Raw genomic sequence first — 22664 nt, forward strand, 5'->3', positions numbered from 1 at the left:
CCCCACCCTCCAAGGACAAAAGAAAAAAGCCTGGCCCTGATCTTCGCAATATACGTACCGACCCCCATCGTATCTAGATTGACCTGCACACTTGGACCGACCTACCCCAACTCGCCTGCTTAGTCAGTTTGAATGGTACACCTCCTTCAATTCACCCATTGAGCAAGTTTTGAACCAAATTCAACGAGACTATAATCTGAAATCGCCTCAACCATCCAAATCTCCCTCTAACTGATAGGATCAATCCAAGTACTACTGTTACCATCAAGATCACGACCATAACACTAAAGAATGTGTCAACCTCAAAGACCAGGTCAAGGATCTGATCCGCCAGGGACGTCTCAGGCGATTCACAGCAGCCCGTCCACCACAGAGGCCTAGAACTGACCCCCTCAAACCATAACCGCCAACGCACTCCCCCCCGATGACCAGCACAACCCAAGCGAAATGATGACTGGCTTCAACACCAACCCCGAGCTCACAGTGATCCTCCCCTCCCCTCCCCCCCTCCCGGCTAGGCGAAATAAGGATCATTACCGGTGGCCTCGCGTGCAGTAGACCATCGCGGTCGACACAGCGAACTGAGCTCCGAAAAATTAGACAAGGGTCTAACAAGGAAGTAGCCACAGTGGACCGACCCTACAAGCAATCCAAGAAATGGCCTGAGCTAGTTACCTTTATAGTGGCAGACTACATAGGCGTTCGCTATCGTCATGACGACCCCCTGGTCATCTTTGCTCTCTTATCAAACTACAAAGTCATGAGTGTTCTTATCGACAATGGCAGCTCCTCAGACATCATCTTCCTCAACGCCTACCGCCAACTCAAGGTTGGGGAAGAGCAGTTGTCACCTCTAAGAACCTCTCTGGTTGGTTTCACCACCGATCGGGTAACATCTATGGGTTCCATCGACCTCCCCATCACCATCGAAGAATATCCATGGCAGTCCACCAAACTACTTACTTTCCTCGTCGTTGATTGTCCTTCTGCTTATAACATCGTATTAGGGCGCATAGCCCTTAATGTCCTCCAAGCCATAACCTCCATGTACCATTTGGCCATGAAGTTCCCCACTGACCAGGGGGTCGACACTGTGAGGAATGAACAGATGGTAGCTCGAGAGTGCTATGTCGCCTTATTGAAGGAAGTCAAAATAAAAGAAACTATGATCATTAAAGGCCTTGATGTTAAAAATGAGGAAGAGTTAGTTAGAGGGGAACTAGTCGTTCATGGTGAGTCTGTATCCTCCGGCGCGGAGAGATTGCTGCATTTAATGCTATGAGGGCCTTATTAACGGCTGATGTGTCGATGCAATAACTTTGTAAGATCTTTGTCTGTTGACGTGACTACTTTTCTTCATGACAAGTGTTTAAATGTTATTAGTCCTAGTTTAATATTGGTTTCTCAAGGATATTGGGCTTTGTTATCTGGGTCCTCTTGAGGCCCATCAGTATCGTATGGGCCTGTTAAACAAATGTCTAGGTCCTATGGGTTGTGCCCATCACAAATAAAGAGAGAGAGTATCTCGGACAATTGTCCAAGTGACCGTGGAGATAGGATTTATGTGTTAAGGTGAGTGAAATTACAAGTTTGAGTTTATAGAGAGACGTTAACATGCATTGTAATTTAATTGCTAATACATGAATGAGTAATGTTAAAGGCCCACACTTTTAGATTCACAAATCCACCCACAATGATGTGATAAGAGAGTTGGACCCCATATTATTGAGGGTGTAACAAATTAAAAATTGACACATATCATGCCACATCACTGTGTATACAATTGTAAGAGTTTTTTGAAGGTCTGAAATAATTTTTTTATATTCAGTTTAAAAAAAAAAAAAGATTATTGGGCAAATTGGTGATAAATCTATGGGTAAATTATCAATAGTTCCTAATAGTTTGATTTAATTCTATCAAGTCCTATTAAAAATAAATCATAGTAAAATCGTCACTAAAAATAATTTTTTGTGACGATTTTTTCCATATATTGCTAAAAATTGACTATTAGTGAGTTTTTTTTTTTTTTTTGTCATGGTTTTATAAATTATCGCTAAAACTTGCAATTAGTGACATTTTTCTGTGACGAATTTTTTAAATTGTCGTTAAAAGTTGAAAATTAGTGATATTTTTTTGTGACCATTTTTTAAATTGTCGCTAAAACTTATAATTAGTAACATTTTTTGTGATAACTTTTTCAAATTGTCACCAAAAATTAACAATTAGTGACAGTTTTTTAATAGTGTTTAATAAAAAATGTCATTAATTATTATAGAACCTATCGGACAATAAGTCCTCTTATTAGGACCTACAAGTAAGTCCCCCTAAATCCAATCTAATGAGGATATAAGGCATTAAGTCCAGTGGATATTTTTTTATTGGTGAGAGGTCCACCCTTTATGAAATAGTTTGATAAAAATCATTTGTTGTTTTAGAAGGATATTTGGTTATTAATTTTACCCCTTAAATTATCTGCTAAATTTTTCTTATCTGTTGATTTCTCATTGACTATATGTTCAAATTTATATCTATTTGTTCAATTTTTTTTCCCTTGATCTCACTACAACAATTTACATTTTTAGTGACCAAATTTGATGACTAAAAGGAATTTGGTCGCTAAAAATGTATTGGTTGGCATTGATTTAGCATATAGCTACCAAAGGGTTTGGTCGCTAATAGGTCTATTGCTGACTAAAGTTGTGCAAATATTACTTTTGGCGACTAACATGTTTCGTTGTGGAATGTGACAATTGGCGACTAACATATTTGGTCAGGAAAATATCAATTTTGGCTACTAAACTATTTTAGCTACAAAATGGTTTAGTCGCAATAAATATATATTTAGCAACCAAAAATTTAGTCGGCAAGTAGAACCTTTTTCCCGACTAAAAAAATTTTTAGTCGCTAATTATTTTTCCCGACCCACCATTGGCAACCAAAGTGGTGACCAAAAAATTTGGTCGCAGAAAACTGTTGTCGACTAAATTTTTTGTCGGCAAAAATGCAATTTTCTATAGTGTGGATTCAAATATCTGTCCAAATTTTATTATTTGTTCAATTTTTTCACTTGTCTATTTAAATCTATTTATCCAATTTTTTTATATGTTCAATTTTTTCTCTGAATTGTAGTTGTTGATTTTTTTATCTACTCAATCTTTGTTAAAATTCTTGTTCTAATTAAAATTCTTGCTCTAACTTTTTCTATCTGTTGAAATTTTGAAACTCTATATGTTGAAATTATTGTCATATTTTCCTATTCATTTGAAATTCTAGTTCTAATTTTCGTACCTGTTGAAATTCAATGCACAAATCTATTTAAATATACACACAAATCTTATATGTTTTTTCTACATGTTAATCATCATCAACAACAATCATAAGTACATCTATATCATCATCATCATCATCATCATCATCAATATCAACAATAATCAACAACAGATCTAGATCTATCTGTTGAAATATTAGTGTCATATTTTCAACAATGATCTGAGATCTGATAATAAAGAATTTAAAAAAAAAAAGCAAAAGATCTGAGGTCAAATTTTTTTTTTATTTTTTTTCATTCACCACTATCTGTTGAACAGACGGGTTTCAACAGATCGGCGACATCTTGTGAATCCTAGCTTTATTTCAACACAAATGAATCAGAAACTTAAAAAAAAATCGAACTCAAAACTTCAAAATAAGAAATCAAGATTGTACATAAAATCCGTAAGTAACCATACTTGAAATAAAGACAATTTCTTTAATGATGTCCAAGAATGATTAACTGGAAGATTAGATATTGATGATGAAAAGAGAGAGAGAGCAATGACATCTATGTACATGTGTGTGTGTGTGTGTGTGTACGTGTCGGTGAGTTTCAGATATTAGATATAAGATTTTCTCACCAGGAAAACTATACTCTACGCTCAGATATGAGATCTGTGTGGTCGACGATCTCAAATTTTTCGCACTAGGAAAACCATACTCCACGCTTAGATCTGAGATTTGTGTGGTCAACAATCTTAGATCTGTGATGCCCTAAAAATCAGGAACATCAGAGAATATATTAATAAATAAATACAGGGTTTATCTAAGGTTACAAGAGTAAGAAAGCTTCACTAATGTGTCATTTGGTTAATAACCAAGTAAGATCCCAGGAAGGTCGGACAAGTCAATATAGCCTCCGTTCTAAGTCCGACCACTTTAGATAGCAAAACTACCTTTTTTGATAGATCTTGACAGAGTATTAACACAAGGTCTACATGAGTTGACGAAGTATAATGATAGGTTACAAATGATATATATATAGTAATTACAAAATCATGTCTTAAATACAACAAGCGATTAATCACTTACAAACTCAAAATGTGTTTACAAACTGGTTTCTAACTCTCATAGGGTGGCCATACGTCTTCAAATACTTCAGCTTTGCCTTCAATCAATCTAATAGTCCTCAATAACTAGCATGAAACGCCATAAGTTTTGAATGCCCAATAAAGCACACACACCCCATCCATTTTTCCCAATTCAATATACCATCACAATTATAACAAGCAAGTAATGAAGCATGATAATCATTTAATAATAAAAGATAACAAGGTTAAATGTTATTAATCTAGAAATCCCCCAAAGAGATTTCATCCCCCCAACCGCAAGAATTAGACATCGGACTATTTGGAACTCCCCCTTTTGCTTCTTTGCAGAACTTATCACGGATGCCTGCAACGATTACATACCACGTAGTGCCATCAGTGGACCTCAAAAGAGACGGCAAATAGAAAAAAAAGTTTTATCATCATGAATCCAACCTTATCCTTCCAAAAAAAAAAGTTTATCCTCCTAAATGTCTCATCTAGACCCAACCTTATCTCACCAAATCAAATCACCGCAAAGAGTTCAAATATGTCCATTCCATTCTAGGATTTATGAGATAACTGCTTGCGCAATACTTAACCTTTAATTAGGGAGCACATCTGATCAATCCATACATAACACATTATCATCTCTTCATTATTCAAGTGATCGAAAATCCAATACCATTCCAATTAAGGTTTCCGTTAAGTTAGACGTCTTAAATTAAAGTTAGAACAACTTAACAAGATCGTAATATCCACATAAACATGAGTGTCATCAAATGAAGAAGATAAAGAACATAACCATAACACAAGCAATATCATACCAAGACATGATCATATACTGAAGACAAGAGCTTAGAATACCAATGCAAAACTAACTTTTCAGATTCAGTACCATTTAAAGATTAAACTCAAAAAGACCATTTCAGATTTTTTCCAAGCCTAGACTTCCTATGGTTTGTAGAGAATTTTATGTAGTTTTCACAACATTTTTTAGAAATGGAATATCTTTTCTAGATTTTTAGTTATTTAAGAAACACTCCAGCGCTGTCCAGATTCGTCGACCGTTTCAAAAATCGAAATTTCTTGCAAACCGCTCCCTATTTTTTAATGAAACTAATTTTCTTTGAAAGCTGACTCTTTAAAGAAGTTTTTGACAAAAAACTTAGGTTTAGGAGATTTTTCTACATGTTTCTAGAATTTTTGAAATTTGGCTATAAAAATTGGTTTTCCATACATAATACTCAAAATAAGAAGATAGGTGAGAAAAGAGGCCAACTGAGGGAAATTTTTCACTTCTTTTGTGATGAAAACATACTAAATAATGTCTCAATAACTCATTTTTTTAGAGAGATGGTGTGCCTTTGGAAATAATGTGAGACATGGGAAGAAATAGGTAGTTTTGCATCTATTAAGAGAAAATATGAGTAGAAGAAGGATCAAAACCCAACTCATCAACTTTGTACACATGAACACCATTACAACACATCTAAAAATATGATTTTAAACCTCGAATAACATGTATTTGAAAAAGAAAATAGAAGGAGAGATGGTAATGTTGCTTACTTGAGTCTTGGTTGAATTGCTAACAAAACCTTCTCTTTCTCTCATTTCTTTCACCAACTTACTCTCTTGCCCTCTCTTTCCTCTCAGTTAAATATGTAAGTGGATGAGTGTATTTTCTGCTCACAAGTGTAGAGAGAATTGGTGTATTTATAGCAAAATTGGTGTGAAAAGTCCAAAGTGCCCTTTGGTTGGAAATAGATTGGATATTTTGGATTTAGTTTGAATTCAATGGAATATAGGATGACTATGAAACCTAATTGTGTACCAAAACATGATCTAGCTAGGGTTAGGGCTTAAGTAAACTAACTTGGTTACAAGTACAAGACAAATACATAATGCATTTGTACTTTGGTCAAATATTCTTCCTAAAATCAAGCAATTTGTCTCCAAAGTACATATATGTATATTCAATGGGGTGGCCGGCCCATGTTGGATGGATTTGAGGGGATTTTTTCGTTTGTTTTTGTGTACAAATGGTATCTAATTGGAAGATATTTGTGTACAAAATAAATCTAAGGTATAAATAGGTATATAATGGTACTAGTTTGGGATTAAAATGTGATTCAAGAAAAATATGAGGGCTAAAATCTTAGTTTATGAATTTGAACATTTAATTAAGTGTAGTATTTAATTTAATTAGGATTTAAAAATTCAATTCGATTAAAATTTCTTTATTTCGGATTAAACGGTGAATCATACTGAGAATTGAAAACCTAGGATTTTTTGTATAAAATATAATTAGAAAATTAATTTAATTATTATTAGGGTTTTGGAAATGATTCTTGAGCTCTGGGTTCAATCATGGCTTTCGAGTTTTCGGTTGGTATACATGTTCGGCACTATAACTAAAATTGAAGACAAATAAGGATGTGAGGGTCTTTATTAAAAGAATTCAAAAGTCAAGGACTTAATAGATTTTACAAAGGTTAGGGGCCTCACAAGATCTGTGTTGGCGGCGGTGGCGACAGTCAGAATAGCTAGGTCAATCTTCATCGGATGGTTCAAGAAAGGAGCATAAGGACCTACAGAGATTCATACCGAAGTCGATCGAAAAGAGGGCGGAGCACCACCAACAATAATCGTCACAAGTCGGCGTTGGACCAACATCGTTCAACAGCACAACTAAACTAGTATAGGGAAGATCTGGCTTCTGATAATGATTATGTTGATGATGATGAGACGGTGACAGAGAAGATGAGAGAGACCAAGGGGCAATAACAAAGAAAAAGAGAGAGAGAGGTTTGTGAAACACTTGTTCTTATGAACAAAGTATTTGAATGGCTGAAAAAGTGAATTTATCATTGGAACGCCTTTTTTATAGAGCATCTCCAATGGTGTTTGCTAAAATAGCATTGCCATTGTTATAATTTGGCAATGAATAGTGCTATTTTGCCAAATTATAGCAATGGTACTCCAATGGTTACATGCTATTTTGACAAATCTCAACCAACTTTCCCTTCAAGTGTGTAGGTATTGTTTGGATATAGGTTTTTTAGTATTTTTTTTTTCTTGTTTATTTTGTCTTTTGTATCCTTTTTTCAGTTGTTCGTAAAAAAAAATAAAAAAATAATAATAATTATATATTTACATTATACCTGACTAGACAAATATAAAAGATGAAAAAAAAATTCCCAAAAAAGAGTTTAAATATAATTCACCCCACCAAAAAACAAACCACTAAAAAAAAAATTATCAACTATATTAAAAAATAAATAATCACCAACTACCCACCAACAACCGTCCATTATTCACCCAGTATTCATTCACCAACAACCACCCACCAATAATCATCCATCATTCATTCAATATTCATTCATTAACAACCACTTACCCAACAACCATCCATTATTCAACCACCATTCACTTACCAACAACTACTCATCATTCACCCGCCCACAATTTTCTATATAAATTATAACACAAGGTTTTCAACAATTTTCATATTTACCTATCCACAAATTTTATATCTTCTAAACTCTCTATACCCACCCACAAAATTTTCTATAATTTTCATATTCACCTACCCACAATGAACAATTTCATTAAAGCCTCTTTAATGGAGATTTTTATGAATCTTCATCATCATCTGATGATATAATGACGATGCAACTGTTAACAGCGCAACAACAAAGAATACAAGCAATAACCCTAAACCAACCAAGAGGACATATTGGTTCCAGAAGAGGCCGTCGATACATTAATCATTAGAGGGTCAAAGGCAACGAACAAATTTATAGAGATTACTTTGCAAATAATCTTGTCTACCTAGAAGAAGACTTCCGAAAACGTTTTTGAATGAGGCAATCATTATTTCTTAGTATCTTACATGATATTCAACAAGTCAATGAGTACCTCATCCAAACCCATGATGCCACTAGTGCTCTTGGATTATCCAGTGTACAAAAGATGACTGCTGCACTTCAGATTCTACAATACAGTGTACTTGCTGATGTTGTAGACGAGTACATTAGAATCGGCGAAACTACTGCAATTGTCGCTTTGAATTTCTTTACCAAAATGATTGTTGCTATCTATGAAGGCGTTTACTTAAGATCCCCAAATGAGTCAAATGTCGCCAGATTATTACAAGTAGAAGAGCAACGTGGGTTTCTTGAAATGTTAGGGAGTTTAGATTGTACGCACTGGCATTGGGATAAATGTCTAACCGCCCAAGCAAGTGCTTACACTAGCCACTACCACAAACCAATAGTTATACTCGAGGCAGTCGCTTCCTACAACTTGTGGATTTGGCATGCTTTCTTTGGCATGCCTAACTCTCTGAATGATATTACTGTTCTTGACATATTGCCTTTATTTTCTGAATTAACTAGAGGACGTGCCCCTACTACCAACTACATCAATAATCACGCATACACCGTGACATATTATCTTGCTGATGGTATCTATCCTTGTTGGGCAATGATTGTGAAAACAATATCTTAACCTCAATAGTTTAAAGAGACAACTATTTGCAAGGATACAAAAAAGGCATGTCAGAAAGATGTCGAAAGGGCATTTGGAGTGCTTCAAGCACGTTTTAATATTGTTAGAGTTCCGGCAAGAGGTTGGAGTGATGAAGATCTATACTATATCATGAAAACATGCATTATTTTGCACAATATGATCATTGAAGACGAACGTAATATTCCAGAAAACAAACACAGTGCAGTACTACTGGAAACTGATATTACTAATACCCCATGTCAAGTGTCACACGATCCAAATCAGGAGTATGCTGAATTTATGTTGAATCACCAAAGGATTAGAATTACTGAAGCCCATAATGCAATTCGTAATGATCTAATTGAATACTTGTGGTCCCGATCTAGAAAGTAACATTAAGTTTTATTTTATCTTTTTAATGACACTTATTGTCATGTAATGTCTTTTTATTTTAATAAAATTTTCTTCATTTGTAACTTTATTGCCTTCAGTTCAATAATATATTTATTTGTTCATAATAACATTGAAAATTTTAAATTATACTAAAAATAGTCAACAATAAATTGCAAAAAGAAAATTATATTGAAACATTAAAAATACTCAAAATTACATTGACAAATAAAAGACAAATAAATGACATTGCAAAATAATAAAAAAATACATTTTCTCGTAATTATTCATCATGAAGGCAGGGGAAAAAAGTAATTGGGATTGCTGACATGTACGGACCACTTGACTAAAATCTCATTTTTGCACATTATGTAATACGCTTTCGTTTGAGGATCCAAATGAGAAATGTTCGTAGCCATTATCAAACGTCCTTCCTTCTTGATCTCAAGTTCTCTCAGCTCCTGCAAATGTTCTTCTTTTTTGATCTCCAGTTCTTTCATCTCCTCTATCACTTGAATCATTTTTTCTTCTCCTTCAGCTTTTTTCATTTCTTTCTCAGCAAGGTGTTGGTTAAATGTCTCCAACAAATTGTTATATTTGTGGACTTCAGCCTGAAGCAATTCTTTTGCAGATTTCCTACCCATGTGCCTTTTACCCCTTGTAGAGACACTACCCTCGCCAATTGAATTATTACCAACACTTGGATTGTTATCGTTTTCAAGAGAAATGCAGTTATCTATAGAGGATTCGGGGGCTGAATTAAGAGAAAATGGTGTATGTATCCTTGACTTCACTGTGTTCGTAGGAGCTACATCTTGCCACCTAATATTATTCTGCAAGATTGGCTAACAATATTCAAACGCAAAATGTTTTTTTTTTTCATCTTGATAATATAAAAATTTTGCTTGAAGCATCTGTATCAATAAAATATTTAATTAATTAATTAGTTAATTTTTATATGAGACAATATATATATATATATATAAACTAACATAATAAATGAAGATGAAATCTAACTATATCAACTTTGAGACATCCCACTTGGATGTAGATCTTCGACTTGTGCTAAACACCCACGGAATTTGTTAGAACTTTCATGATTATACCCTATTAATATTGGATAAACACTTATGTTCTTGACTAATCATTTTGAAGTGAGCAATAATTTTCATAAATTCTCCCTCTAAAGTGAGCATAAGATTGCAAATTGCCAACAATTGGATCTTCAGAAATGTGACACCAAGCTTCACAAAGTGCCACATCTTCATCAATGGTGAATGATTTTCTTTTCTTTGTTTTTGATGAACCTTTCACAGTGATTATGTAAAAAAACTATAAATAAAAATGTAATTTGGGAGGTTTGTTGTGAAATTAAATTGAGAAAAAAAAAGGGTTTGTATTTATAGAATTATAAAATATGACCTTTTTTTTCTTTTCTTTTTTTCCCCTTAAATGTAGTCGTTGAGAATTTTCAAAAATTTGACCGTTTACTTATAGCCGTTGTGGTTCTGTTTCACTTGTGTTTTTATTTATTTTTTATTTTTTTACTGAACAAAATAGCACACTTGGACTGATCTTGGGTGTTGATTACTGAACAAGATTTCAGCTATTGATTACATAACAATCCAATGATTGAGATCATCCTCTAGAATGATCGTTTGTTATTTTCAAGACAGAAGCCCCTTCTCTCTCTCTCCCTCTCTCTCTCTCTCTCTCCTCAAACCAGTCGGCTGAGAGATGGTGTCGTCTTTCTCTTTTTGTCTCCATCTTTGCGCTCAAGAGCGTCTCTCTCTCTGCTCTCAAATCGATCACTGAACATCGAACAATTTTCTCTAATCTCCAAAACTAGTATACTATCTCTTTGTCTCTCTTTTTGTCTTCAAACCAGTTGTAGACACCCCATTTTTGACCGACCTTAAGACTCAGACGTCACTGATTGAGCGCTCGGTGATATTGCATATTGTGCTCGTTCAGAAGTTTCAGAGTCCCGGCTGCAAGCCTTGCCTCTGGACTTCCGGACTCTTTCGTGCCTTGCCTCGGTTTGCGAACCAGGCTCTGTTTTCTCTATTTTCTCTTCCCGAAGGGAGGGAGAGGTCTCGTAGACCACCTCTCAGTGGCCGTAGGCTACGTTTCGTGGTCGTAGGCCATTTTTTCCGTTTGGAGCCTGGTTTTCGATTTTTCGATTTTTTGGAGCCGACGGCCGTGTGCCTCGGTTCGGGACCACCTAACCACCTCTGTTTGCTCTGGTTTTTGGTATACACCTTATTTCCTCCCTTTTGAGGAACACTGTGGCCCGAGAGACCAACTTCGTGGTCGAACGCCACCTCCGGTGCTTAACAGCCCATTTTCGGGGCCTCAGGCCGCGCGTTTCGGTCCCCCAAACCTCCGCTTTGCATCCGTTTTGGTTCATTTTTGGTGGAGACCTTATTTTCATAGTTAGGAAGCTTGTAGGAGGGTGGGAGGCCAGCAATTGTTCTGAAAAGCCAGCTTTATTTCTTCATCACTCTCTGTCGCTCGTTTTCCTCACATGAAAGCTAATATTGACCACCCCAGGGCCACTTTCTTTAGCCCTAAACCCTATATTTGTGTTGTACACACCTAGGAGGCCACCAATATGTATAGGCTGGCCAATAATTGTCCTTGACCCTTTTGAACCCCTCTAAGAAGTTGGCTTTTCTCTCTCCTGGTTCACTTTTCTGGGTTTTTGACTACATAGTTGTGTTGTGCACACATGGGAGGCCACCTTTTTGAGGTGGCCGGCCAGCAATCTTCATTGACCCTTTTGACCCTTGGCCGGCCGGCCCCCTGAACCTTCTGAACCTGGCCGGCCATGACCCTCTCACCTGGTTCCTTACAGCTGTACCCTCTGTTTCCCCTCAGATCCTATATCCGAGGGGGGGTCTTTTGGGGGGGAAATTTGAATTTGAATTTCCCCGCTTTTCTCCACTCCTCTCCTCTATAAAACCAGCCCCTCAGCTCCTTGTTTGAGGGTTACAAAAATTTGTTTGGAGCTCTTGCATTAAATCTCCCTCTCTCTCTATTCCAACCCTCAAAACACCATTGGTTCTTGGCCATTTCTACACCAATCCATAGCACCACCCCTCCACCTCCATTCTGAAAACTTGAAGGCTATCTCCAGAGTCTAGGAGCATCATTTCTTGGACCAAAAGCTGTTGAAGACCTAGGCTACAAGGGTGAGTCCCTTTTGCATGCTATCTAAGCCATACTTGCAAGCTTTTTTGGGCTCTGACCCAAACTGTAAATAGTCGTATTTTGAGCCCCTTTTCATGTTTGATCAAGGACCTCCTACTGTTTGAGGTCTCCTACTATCACTTGCCTCTTTATCTCTCTTTTAGGCCATTTTTTGCATAGTATTTTAGGCTTATTTGTGAGTTGTTTTGGACTTGATCATAAACTGTAAAATAACTTTTTTTGATCCCCTCTTGAACATTGTTGAAGGGCTCTCCTCTGTTTGAGGTCTCATACTATCACTTGCCTCTTTATCTCTCTTTTAGGCCAATTTTTGCATAGTATTTTAGGCTTATTTGTGAGCTGTTTTGGACTTAACCATAAACTGTGAAATATCTTTTTTTGAGCCCCTATTCAACTTTGTTGAAGGGATCTCTTATGTTTGAGAACAAAAGCTACCACTTGTCTCTTTACCCCTCTTTTAGGCCTTTTCTTGCATGATAGTTTGGCCTTATTTGTGATTATTTTTGTGGCTTGATGTAAACTATAAAGTCACTTGTTTTGAGCCCCTCTTCAACTTTGTTGAAGAGATATTTTCCATTTGGGGTCAGCTTCTGTCCTTTGTGTTTAATCTCTCTTTTAGGGCCATTTTTGTATGATAAATTAGCTCTATTTGTGTTCATTTTTGAGACTTGTTATAAACTAGAAATATGCATTTTTTGGGAATTTATTGCCTCTTTCTTCACTCTTCATGATCAAATAATGCATGCTTTGTATAGCTGTAAGTCATTCCATGTGCCTAGTTTCGAGTTTCAGGGTTCATTCCATGCATCGGGTGCCATGTTTCCATGTTTCGGGGCTATTTTGTATCATATTTCAGCGCTGAAATTCGCATGTTTGCATATCATGTTCCATGCCTTGCCATGCTTTGGGTAGAGTGGCATTTGATGCCTTAGGCTTGGTCCTCGGTTTGCGTGCATGTGTGCATGCATTTCGAGAGTCTCATTTTCACCTAATGGCTACTGATGTGAGTGTGGCTGAGGTCCACTCATGTTGGTGTAAGTCCATTGTGCATTGTGTATGCCATTTCATTTCATAGCATTGCGTATGCTAGGTTGTATGTTAGAGCATTGTGTATGCCTTGTTACATCGTGCATTGTGTATGCCATCTCATAGCATTGTGCATGCTAGATTGTATATTAGTTGCATTCATGCATGTCATGCATATTGCATTGTGCTTGGGATAGGAGTTAGCCCGAGCACGGGAAACGAGGGACGCTTCGTACTCCGAGTGACGGAACGTGTCTCAATTCCCAGTCACCGACACTCCGGATTATCCATGATGGAGTTTAGGTCTTGTTGTGTTTATATGTGCATTCATTTCATATTGAGTCATGCAATTCGACTCCTCGGCCATCATGCATCGATATGCGTGATTGGTGACACGAGGATCAGGGACTACACTCCCCGAAGAGTAGTCATGCATACATATGTGAAAATACTTTGCCATGCCCCTTTGTTGCTCTCTGTTGCAGCAAATCAGAAATCGGCAGCCTTCCGAAGCTTGGCACGCATTCCAAGAACAATTGCAAACAGAGGCAAACCGGGGCATCACAAGGGATTTTCCGACAAAGGCAACCGGAGCATGCATCATTCATCATTCGGAACAGAGCCGAGGCAGTCCATGGCTTGTATGCTAGTTTATCGGTTTCCTAGATTAATTTGTTAATTAATTAGGATTCTGTATTTATTCGGGACTGCATTATTTATTCATTTGGGACTGTATTATTTATTCAGACCCTCTGCGCGAGGGCACAACTGTAATAAGTGTGCGTGTGTGTGATGTATGTCTTCCAACCCCACGTCTTTCTCCCTTTTATTTACCTGCTTATGATTGTTAGATTAGGGCATGTTTCAATTAGCATACAGTATGATAGCATGTTTGCATTCATCCATCTGTCTTGCATGTACCGGGCTCGGCGCATCATACTAACTGCATTGTATTTTCAATTCCAAATTGAATACATGTTAGCTGTAGCATTTCATATGTCATGTTTAGAATAGCCGAGCCTGCTATAGTTGCACTTTTGCATGTGTTGCATTAGGCATTTCTGTATAATTAGGATCATGCATGGATTTCTAATTAGCTTCTGTTTTGGCTTGTAGTACTCGGTAAGTTTTATGCTTTAGCATCTTTGCATGCGTGTGAGTGACTGCCATGACAGCATGCTTACCACGAGGCTAATTGCTTATGTGATATAACTGCCTGAATGCCTGTGGGTGAAGGTTGGATTATTTGGATTAGAACAATTCATTAATTGTGAGTTTTAAAGCCCACCAGATAGTGGCAAAATCATGTTTTCTAATCCCACCCGAGGGTAGCAAATCCACGTCTTAGCCTACTTGCGGGTAGCACCATCAAACCATTTTCAAAATAAACAAACATGAAACGTTTTGTTCCAATTCAGGCGATCCAGTCTATACTTGTATGCTGTGCGCATCACATAGTAAATCTAGGCTAATAACCGGAATAAGAACTCATAAAGTTTTCAAAACTAGATATCATGGTTAGTAGAGGCCGATCTTTGATCGGGCGAGCGGGGGTGCTCACGAAGTGACCTTCCCCAATCGTACCCAAGTTCCCGACCCGAGACAACTTTGGTGATGACGGACACGTGGCCTTAGGCAACGAGTCAGGGTTTCCTAAATTTTCCCAAAATGAAACATTTAGGTGGCGACTCTGTATCTGGCAATGCAGTCCATATTTGGCACTTCTTTCAAAATCTGTTTTCTCAAAACGATTTGCCGAATTTGGACTCTTTGGTTCAGATTTAGAACCGTGACAATTTGAGAGTCCTGAACTGTAGTGAGCCCAATATGAACGAACGGGGGGGACTCGCCCTCCCGGGGCGTTCGGGGACGTCTACACCAGTCGGCTGAGATGGTCTCTCTCTCTCTCTCTTTCTCTGTTTGATCTCAAGAGAATCTTTCTCTCTCTCTGTCTTCAAACCGATCACCGATCACCGATCTCCAAAACCAGTCTTCTCTTTCTCTCTGTCCTTAAACTAATCTGGTGAGATGGTGTGTTCTCTCTCTCTCTCTATCTCTATCTCTATCTCTGTCTTTGATCTCAAGAGCATCTTCCTCTCTCTGTCCTCAAACCGATCACCGATCTTCGATCTCCAAAACCAATCTTCTCTCTCTCTCTCTCTCTCTCTGTTTCAATTGAACTCCAGTGTTTGGCTAAACACTACTACTTGGATTTCGATGGAGCTCAATTGGTTTGAAAACGAGCCCTACAAGTTGATGAAGAAGAAGCCTTAGAGGTCAATCCAGGCATTTATCATCTAAATTCATTTATGAAATTTATATAAATTTGTAAAATCAATTTTGAAATTTGTGGTTTTGAAATTAATTCTGAAATTGAAATTTGTGTGATTTGTTTGTGTGATTCTGGAATTCTGGAATTGATTCTAAAATTGAAAATTGATTCTTCACTAATTTTTTGGGTTTGATTTGTTCTAAATTGATTCTGAAATTTGTGTGATTTGTTCTAAATTTTTTCTGTTATTTCTAAAATTTGTGAATTTCACAACTCTTTTGAACTTTGGATTTGATTATGAAATTTGGGAGGTTTTTTACTGAATGAATTTTGTTTTTTCAATTGAATTTGGAGCCAAAAATTTATTAATATTTGTTGATATGGCATATTTGGCACCTACTATTCAACCTATCAAATTTGAGAACAAAAATGACATCTAGTGTCTTTGATAAGAAGAATAGCAAGCCATTGAAGAATTTTTTTTTTTTTTTTTTTTTATCACTCTTGCCAAATTATAACTTTAAGTAACTTCTTTAACAACTCTATTAGGAATGCTCTTAGCCGCTATCCTAGCTTAAAAAAATAAAATAAATAGAATATTAGGTCTCGTTTGACAACATCACTTTTTAGTTTAAAAGTCAAAAAGTCACTAAAAAAATCAAAAAACCAACAACTTATACCAAAAAGTCAAAAATTCATCTTTCTTTCTACTTTTTACACATTTTTTTATAAAAAAAATTAAAAAATTATTTCAAATATATTAATTTTTTTATTTTATATTTTAATCAAAAAAATTAAAAATTATTAAAATAATTTATCTCCAAACAATAACTTAGAGAGTATGAGAAAGGCTTTTGACGGGACTGGAGTGGAATGGTGGCATGAATCATGGTAGTTTGGAAGTTTCCTTGCATTGGCAAAACAAACCGAGTCAGTATTGTACATTGCAGAAAAAGTAGTAGGAGAATTTATGGGTTGGTCCTGCCACGTCCAATTGATTTTTTTTATAGGGGTTTTGATTCAGTACAAGAAATTGTAGGACAATTTTTATTATATTTAAATTGATTAAATTTTGTTATGTATTAAATAATAATAAGAATATAAAGAAATAAAGAAAAAGAGAGAATTTGTTTTATTAAAAAAATCAAACTAGAAATAAAAAAATAAATAAATAAAAACATATTTTATTTTGTTACAAAAATAAAATTAAAATATGATTTAATAAACAAATAAAACAGAATAATAAATTAAATAATTTACTTGATTAATTTCTTCTAATAAATATCTGATCAAATCCAGTGTTTGACACTGTGTCCTTAAGACAGATTCGTCCTCTCCACGGTGCTTTCAGATTGTGGACGTCTATCTCTCAAGATGAAATGATCAACTACAAACAATAGCAGCACTACAAATTGTTTGTCTAACGAACACACTAAGTGTTTACACTATTTCTTTTAGAAATTAAATGCAGCAAAATGTAGAGATTTATAGCAGAAGATGGAGTACGAAAATTGGAGTTAAAATCGAAATGGGGGGCTAGTCTACTTATAGACAAAATTGTGGCTGTTAGTTTTGAATTAAATAGGTGCAAAACCTGTTCAATTTAAATAGATAGGCACTGTTTGGACAGGTTGGAAACTGTTTGGTTTTGAATTTAAACAGATTTAAATCTGTTGGGTTCAAAAAACGGAAGGGACCTGTTTGGGTGTACAGAAAAAACCGGACCAGTTTATTTCCGATTTAATTTGAATTCTGGATTTTATTTTACCAAAAAATAAAATTAAATTCAAATATTTTTTGCCCAAAAAGATAGGTATTAGGCTGGACAAGCCCAACCCAACCTCACACCACGCATCTACGCCCAAGCCCAGGCCCAGCCCAGCCCGCCAGACCGGAAAGACGGCGACGGCGACGGTGCACGTGTGGTGATTTTTGGGTCCAATGGGTCTAGCCCATTTTGCCCATAATCTCCCTCTCTAAAACACTTGGGTACCCCTTGGGGCACACCCCAAGTTCCAATCTCATGCCTTATAAACCCATTCAAAACTTCCCACCAAATCAATGTGGGACAAGCCTTATTCAAATCTTCAAGGATTTTTCACCAAAACTTCATTTCTATGGAGCATACTTTGACTTCAATTTCCCATTCACTTGGTAATGGTTTTGAGCAACCAAATATACCACGTGAATCACAACGCGGCATAGAACGCGTTACCACTTTGACCCGCGACAAATGACGCACGGGGCCCACCTAAAAAATAGACTAAACTTAGGAAAAAATTCTGTTACAACCCAGAATTTCTAAACCATTTCCAACAATCCCCCACATGAATGGAATTTGATGATAACGGAAATGCAACAATATGCCAACTTTATCGAAAGAGTATAAGTCGAAAATATCTTGGATTAGGATAGGTAACTTTCGATCTTGAACCTTCCCTAATGATAACCTATCGGACTTACTGGCTAACCAATGGACGCGATGCCTTGAATTGTTCAGCCGTTTCTGTAAGCCAAGACAATAGATTTCACACAAAATATCTTCTAACACATCGTGGTTCTCACTGTTGTGTTCATTTTAGCCTTAAACGCTCTTGGTTTTCATGAGTGTTTCTAGAGAATTTAGCCTCTTCATTCTTATAGAACCGGCCCCAGTTCGACACTCATATAGGTGACTCTTATTGTGATTATCTCCTTATACTCGTCTTGATTTTATGCCTTAATCAAGATATAAGTAATCATTAAAAGCAAAGCTTATCCTTATACCCCTGCAGACAACATATGTTGTAGATATCACTCTCGCCATAGGAATGGGTAGGAAATTTTAATCTCTTGGTGACTTCTGGCGAGCCATACATAACTTAGTTGTCCCTTTGAACTTAGTTATTGGGATCTCCAGTCATATAAGTAGGGTTACCATTATGACGACTCTTATATAATAGGTTTTAATCCCATCCCCTTCGATGAACTATACAGTAGCTCTTTTGTCAAACCTTTTGTTAACGGATCAGCAATATTCTCTTTAGATTTTATATAATCTATTGAGATTATTCCATTTGATAACAATTGCCTTACGGTATTATGTCGACGACGAATATGTCGTGACTTACCGTTATACATATGATTCTGTGCCCTGCCTATTGCAGATTGACTATCACAATGAATGCAAATAGCTGGCACAGGTTTTGGCCAAATTGGAATGTCTTCTAAAAAGTGACGAAGCCATTCTGCTTCTTCTCCTGCTTTGTCTAAAGCAATGAACTTGGATTCCATTGTGGATCGTGCAATACAAGTTTGTTTCGTGGATTTCCAAGAAACAGCAGTGTCTCCTAGAGTAAAGACATATCCACTAGTGGATTTTGAATCTTTAGTATCCGATATCCAATTGGCATCACAATAACCTTCAAGTACTGCTGGATATTGAGTAAAGTTCAAACCATGATCACAAGTAAATCTTAGATATCTAAGAACCCGAATGATCGCTTTCCAATGGTCTTCTCCAGGGTTACTAGTGTACCTACTCAATTTACTGATAGCATAAGCTATATTAGGACGAGTACAATTCATTAGATACATTAGGCTTCCAATGATTCGGGAGTATTTTAACTGAGACACCGCATTACCTTTATTTTTTGATAAATAAAGATTGACGTCTACAGGTGTTCTAGCTAAATTCATATCATCCTTGATAAATTTATCAAGAATTTTCTCAATATAATGTGATTGAGATAATGCATATCCGTCAGATATTTTAGTAATTTTCATTCCTAATATAACATCTGCGATCCTCATATCTTTCATATCAAATCTTTTGTTAAGCATTTGCTTAGTTGATTTGATCATGTTTTGACTGCTTCCAATGATAAGCATGTCATTCACATAAAGACAAACTATGACATATCCTTGGTCAGTGTTTTTAACACAGACGCATTTGTCACATTCGTTTATCTTAAACTCATTAGTAAGCATTGCATGATCAAATTTTTCATGCCATTGCTTAGGTGTTTGTTTTAATCCATAAAGAGATTTTACAAGCCGACAAACTTTCTTTTCTTGCCCCGACACTACAAACCCTTCGGGTTACTCCATATAGATCTCTTCATTTAGATCACCGTTTAAGAAAGCTGTCTTAACATCCATTTGATGTATTTCTAAATTAAACAACGTTGCTATAGAAATAAGCATGCGAATGGATGTTATTCTTGTCACAGGATAATATGTGTCAAAATAGTCCAGACCTTCCTTTTGTCTGTAACCTTTTACTACAAGTCTTGCTTTATACTTGTCTATTGAACCATCTGCCTTCATTTTTCTCTTGAATATCCACTTATATCCAAGAGGTTTAGAACCTGGTGGAAGATTCACCAATTCCCAAGTATGGTTTTGCATAATGGATTCAATTTCATTATTAACAGCCTCTTTTCACAAAGGTGCTTCAGGACCTGTCGTTGCTGCCTTAAAGCTTTGAGGTTCATTTTCTAACAGGTATGTTAGAAAATCTAGACCAACGGATTTTGATGTTTTTGCTCTCTTACTTCGTCTTGGTTCATCATCAGTTAAATCCTGTTGGTCGAGACCATTACTATTCTCTTGTGTTTCATTGTCATTAGTCTCTTGACTTTGTGTACAATCATAAATTCTTTTCTGTGAACTTAATTCATGTCCTTTCTTGTAAGGAAAGACATGTTCAAAAAACACAGCATTCCTTGACTCTATAATAGTGTTCACATTTATATAAGGTATTTCTGATTTATAAGTCAGAAACCGATATGCACTACTATTCTGAGCATAACCAATAAACACACAATCTACTATTTTTGGTCCAATCTTTGTTTTTTTAGGAATAGGAACTTCAACTTTTGCCAAACACCCCCACATTTTTAAGTATTTGTAAAAAGGTAATCGACCTTTCCACAATTCATAAGGAATGTTGTTGGTTTTCTTGTGTGGTATTCTGTTAAGAACATAATTAGCAGACAGTATTGCTTCCCCCCACAAGTTCTGTGGTAAGCCTGAACTTAGTAACATGGCATTCATCATTTCATTTAGGGTTCTATTCTTCCTTTTAGCAATTCCATTTTGCTGAGGAGAATAGGGTGCTGTAATTTGGTGAATAATGTCGTGTTGTGCACAAAATTCATTTAATGGTGCATCATATTCACCACCCCTATCACTTCTAACCATTTTAATGGTTTTACTAAGTTGATTTTCAACTTCTGCTTTGTAGAGTTTAAACATTTCTAAGGCTTCATCTTTACTTTTAAGTAAATAAACATAACAATATCTTGTGCAATCATCAATAAATGTTATGAAATACTTTTTGCCTCTTCTAGTTTAAACAAATTTTAGATCACATACATCAGTATGAATTAATTCTAGAGGTTTGGTATTCCTTTTAACCAATTTAAATGGAGCCTTAGTTAGTTTCACTTCTACACAAATTTCACATTTATGATTAAGATTAATTTCAAACTTTGGTATATAATCTAAACCAATTAATCTATGCAAAGCATCAAAATTCACATGTCCTAATCTACCATGCCATAAATTCGACTCAAGAATATAGGCAAAAGATGTGTCATTCTTATTCATAGCAACTTTCGGTACAACTGTCATTACATTCAATTTAAAGAGACCATCACTCACGTATCCCTTACCAACATACATACCACTCTTTGTTAATACAAATTTATCAGACTCAAAGACAAACCTTAAGCAATTTTTACTTAACAAAGAACTAGAAACTAAATTCTTCCGGATGTCAGGTACATGCAGTACGTTGTTGAGGGTCAGATCTTTCCCTGATGCCATCTTCAAGATCACTTTCCCTTGTCCAGCCACAGTAAAAGTAGAAGAATTTCCCATGAAAATTTGTTCATCATTTGCAGCCTCAATGTAGGTAGTGAACATCTTCTTGTCCGCACATATGTGACGAGTTGCTCCTGTGTCAACCCACCATTCCTTGGGATTTCCAACCAGATTAGCCTCAGACACCACAGCAAAGAGGTTGATGTCATTCACTCCGTCAGAGATGTAATCTAATTCAGTTACATTGGCCTGATTAGTAGTCTTCTTACTTGTACTTCCATGATCCTTCTTAGGGCGGCGGCAGTCAGAAGCTCGATGTCTAGTCTTGCCACAGTTATAGCATTTTCCGTTGAACTTGTTGTTGCTATCGCCTTGTTTAGGACCATCTCTAGTAAACTTCTTCTTTTTGTTATATGGTTTATGAACTTGTTCAACCACATTAGCCTTGGACTCAATGGGATTTTTCCCATTCCTCTTTTTAGCCTTACGGTTATCTTCCTCAATTCTCAGTCTTACAATAAGTTCATCCATGGTCATCTCTTTGCGTTTATGTTTTAAATAATTTTCGAAATCTTTGCAAGCCGGTGGTAACTTTTCCACTAAAGCAACGACTTGGAAAGACTCGCTTAGAGACATACCCTCAGAATGAATATCATGTGAAATTAATTGAAAACTTTGAACTTGAGAAATTACCGTTTGGGTGTCAACCATAACGAAGTCCAGAAATTTACCGACGACAAATTTCTTCGTGCTGGCATCCTGTCTTGTATTTCTTCTCCAAAGAATCCCACAATTCTTTTGCTATTTTCAGAGGACTGCGTACATTATACAGCATGTTATCAAGGCCATTGAGGATGTAGTTTCTGCACAGAAAATCTGAATGTTTCCAAGCATCTACAGCGGAAACAACTTGCCGATCTCTTTTACCCTCTTTAAGTGCTGGAGCCTCTTCATGGAGAAACCGGGCCAAATTTAGAGTTGTAAGATAGAACAGTATCTTCTGCTACCATCTCTTAAACTCAGTACCATTAAATTTTTTCGATTTTTTTCCATGATTTATTGGTACATGAACATGGTTCTGGATAGGAACCGGTGTTGGTGTA

The 22664-nt window shown here is 36.3% G+C and overlaps 1 protein-coding gene across 1 annotated transcript; it reads left to right on the forward strand.

Moving 5' to 3' along the window:
- Positions 1–8204: 8204 nt before the first annotated feature.
- Positions 8205–8852, forward strand: LOC114306362 (uncharacterized). Its single transcript, XM_028251573.2, has one exon. It carries the CDS (start codon positions 8205–8207, stop codon positions 8850–8852), a length of 648 nt encoding a protein of 215 aa, XP_028107374.2.
- The last annotated feature ends 13812 nt before the right edge of the window (positions 8853–22664 follow it).

This window comes from Camellia sinensis, chromosome 9 (assembly GCF_055761805.1).
Source record: "Camellia sinensis isolate YWXY chromosome 9, ASM5576180v1, whole genome shotgun sequence".
Classification (NCBI taxonomy): domain Eukaryota; kingdom Viridiplantae; phylum Streptophyta; class Magnoliopsida; order Ericales; family Theaceae; genus Camellia; species Camellia sinensis.

Bases quoted from the DNA above. Each gene is read 5' to 3' on its own strand.
- LOC114306362 (XM_028251573.2), top strand. From the start codon at position 8,205: ATGAGGCAATCATTATTTCTTAGTATCTTACATGATATTCAACAAGTC.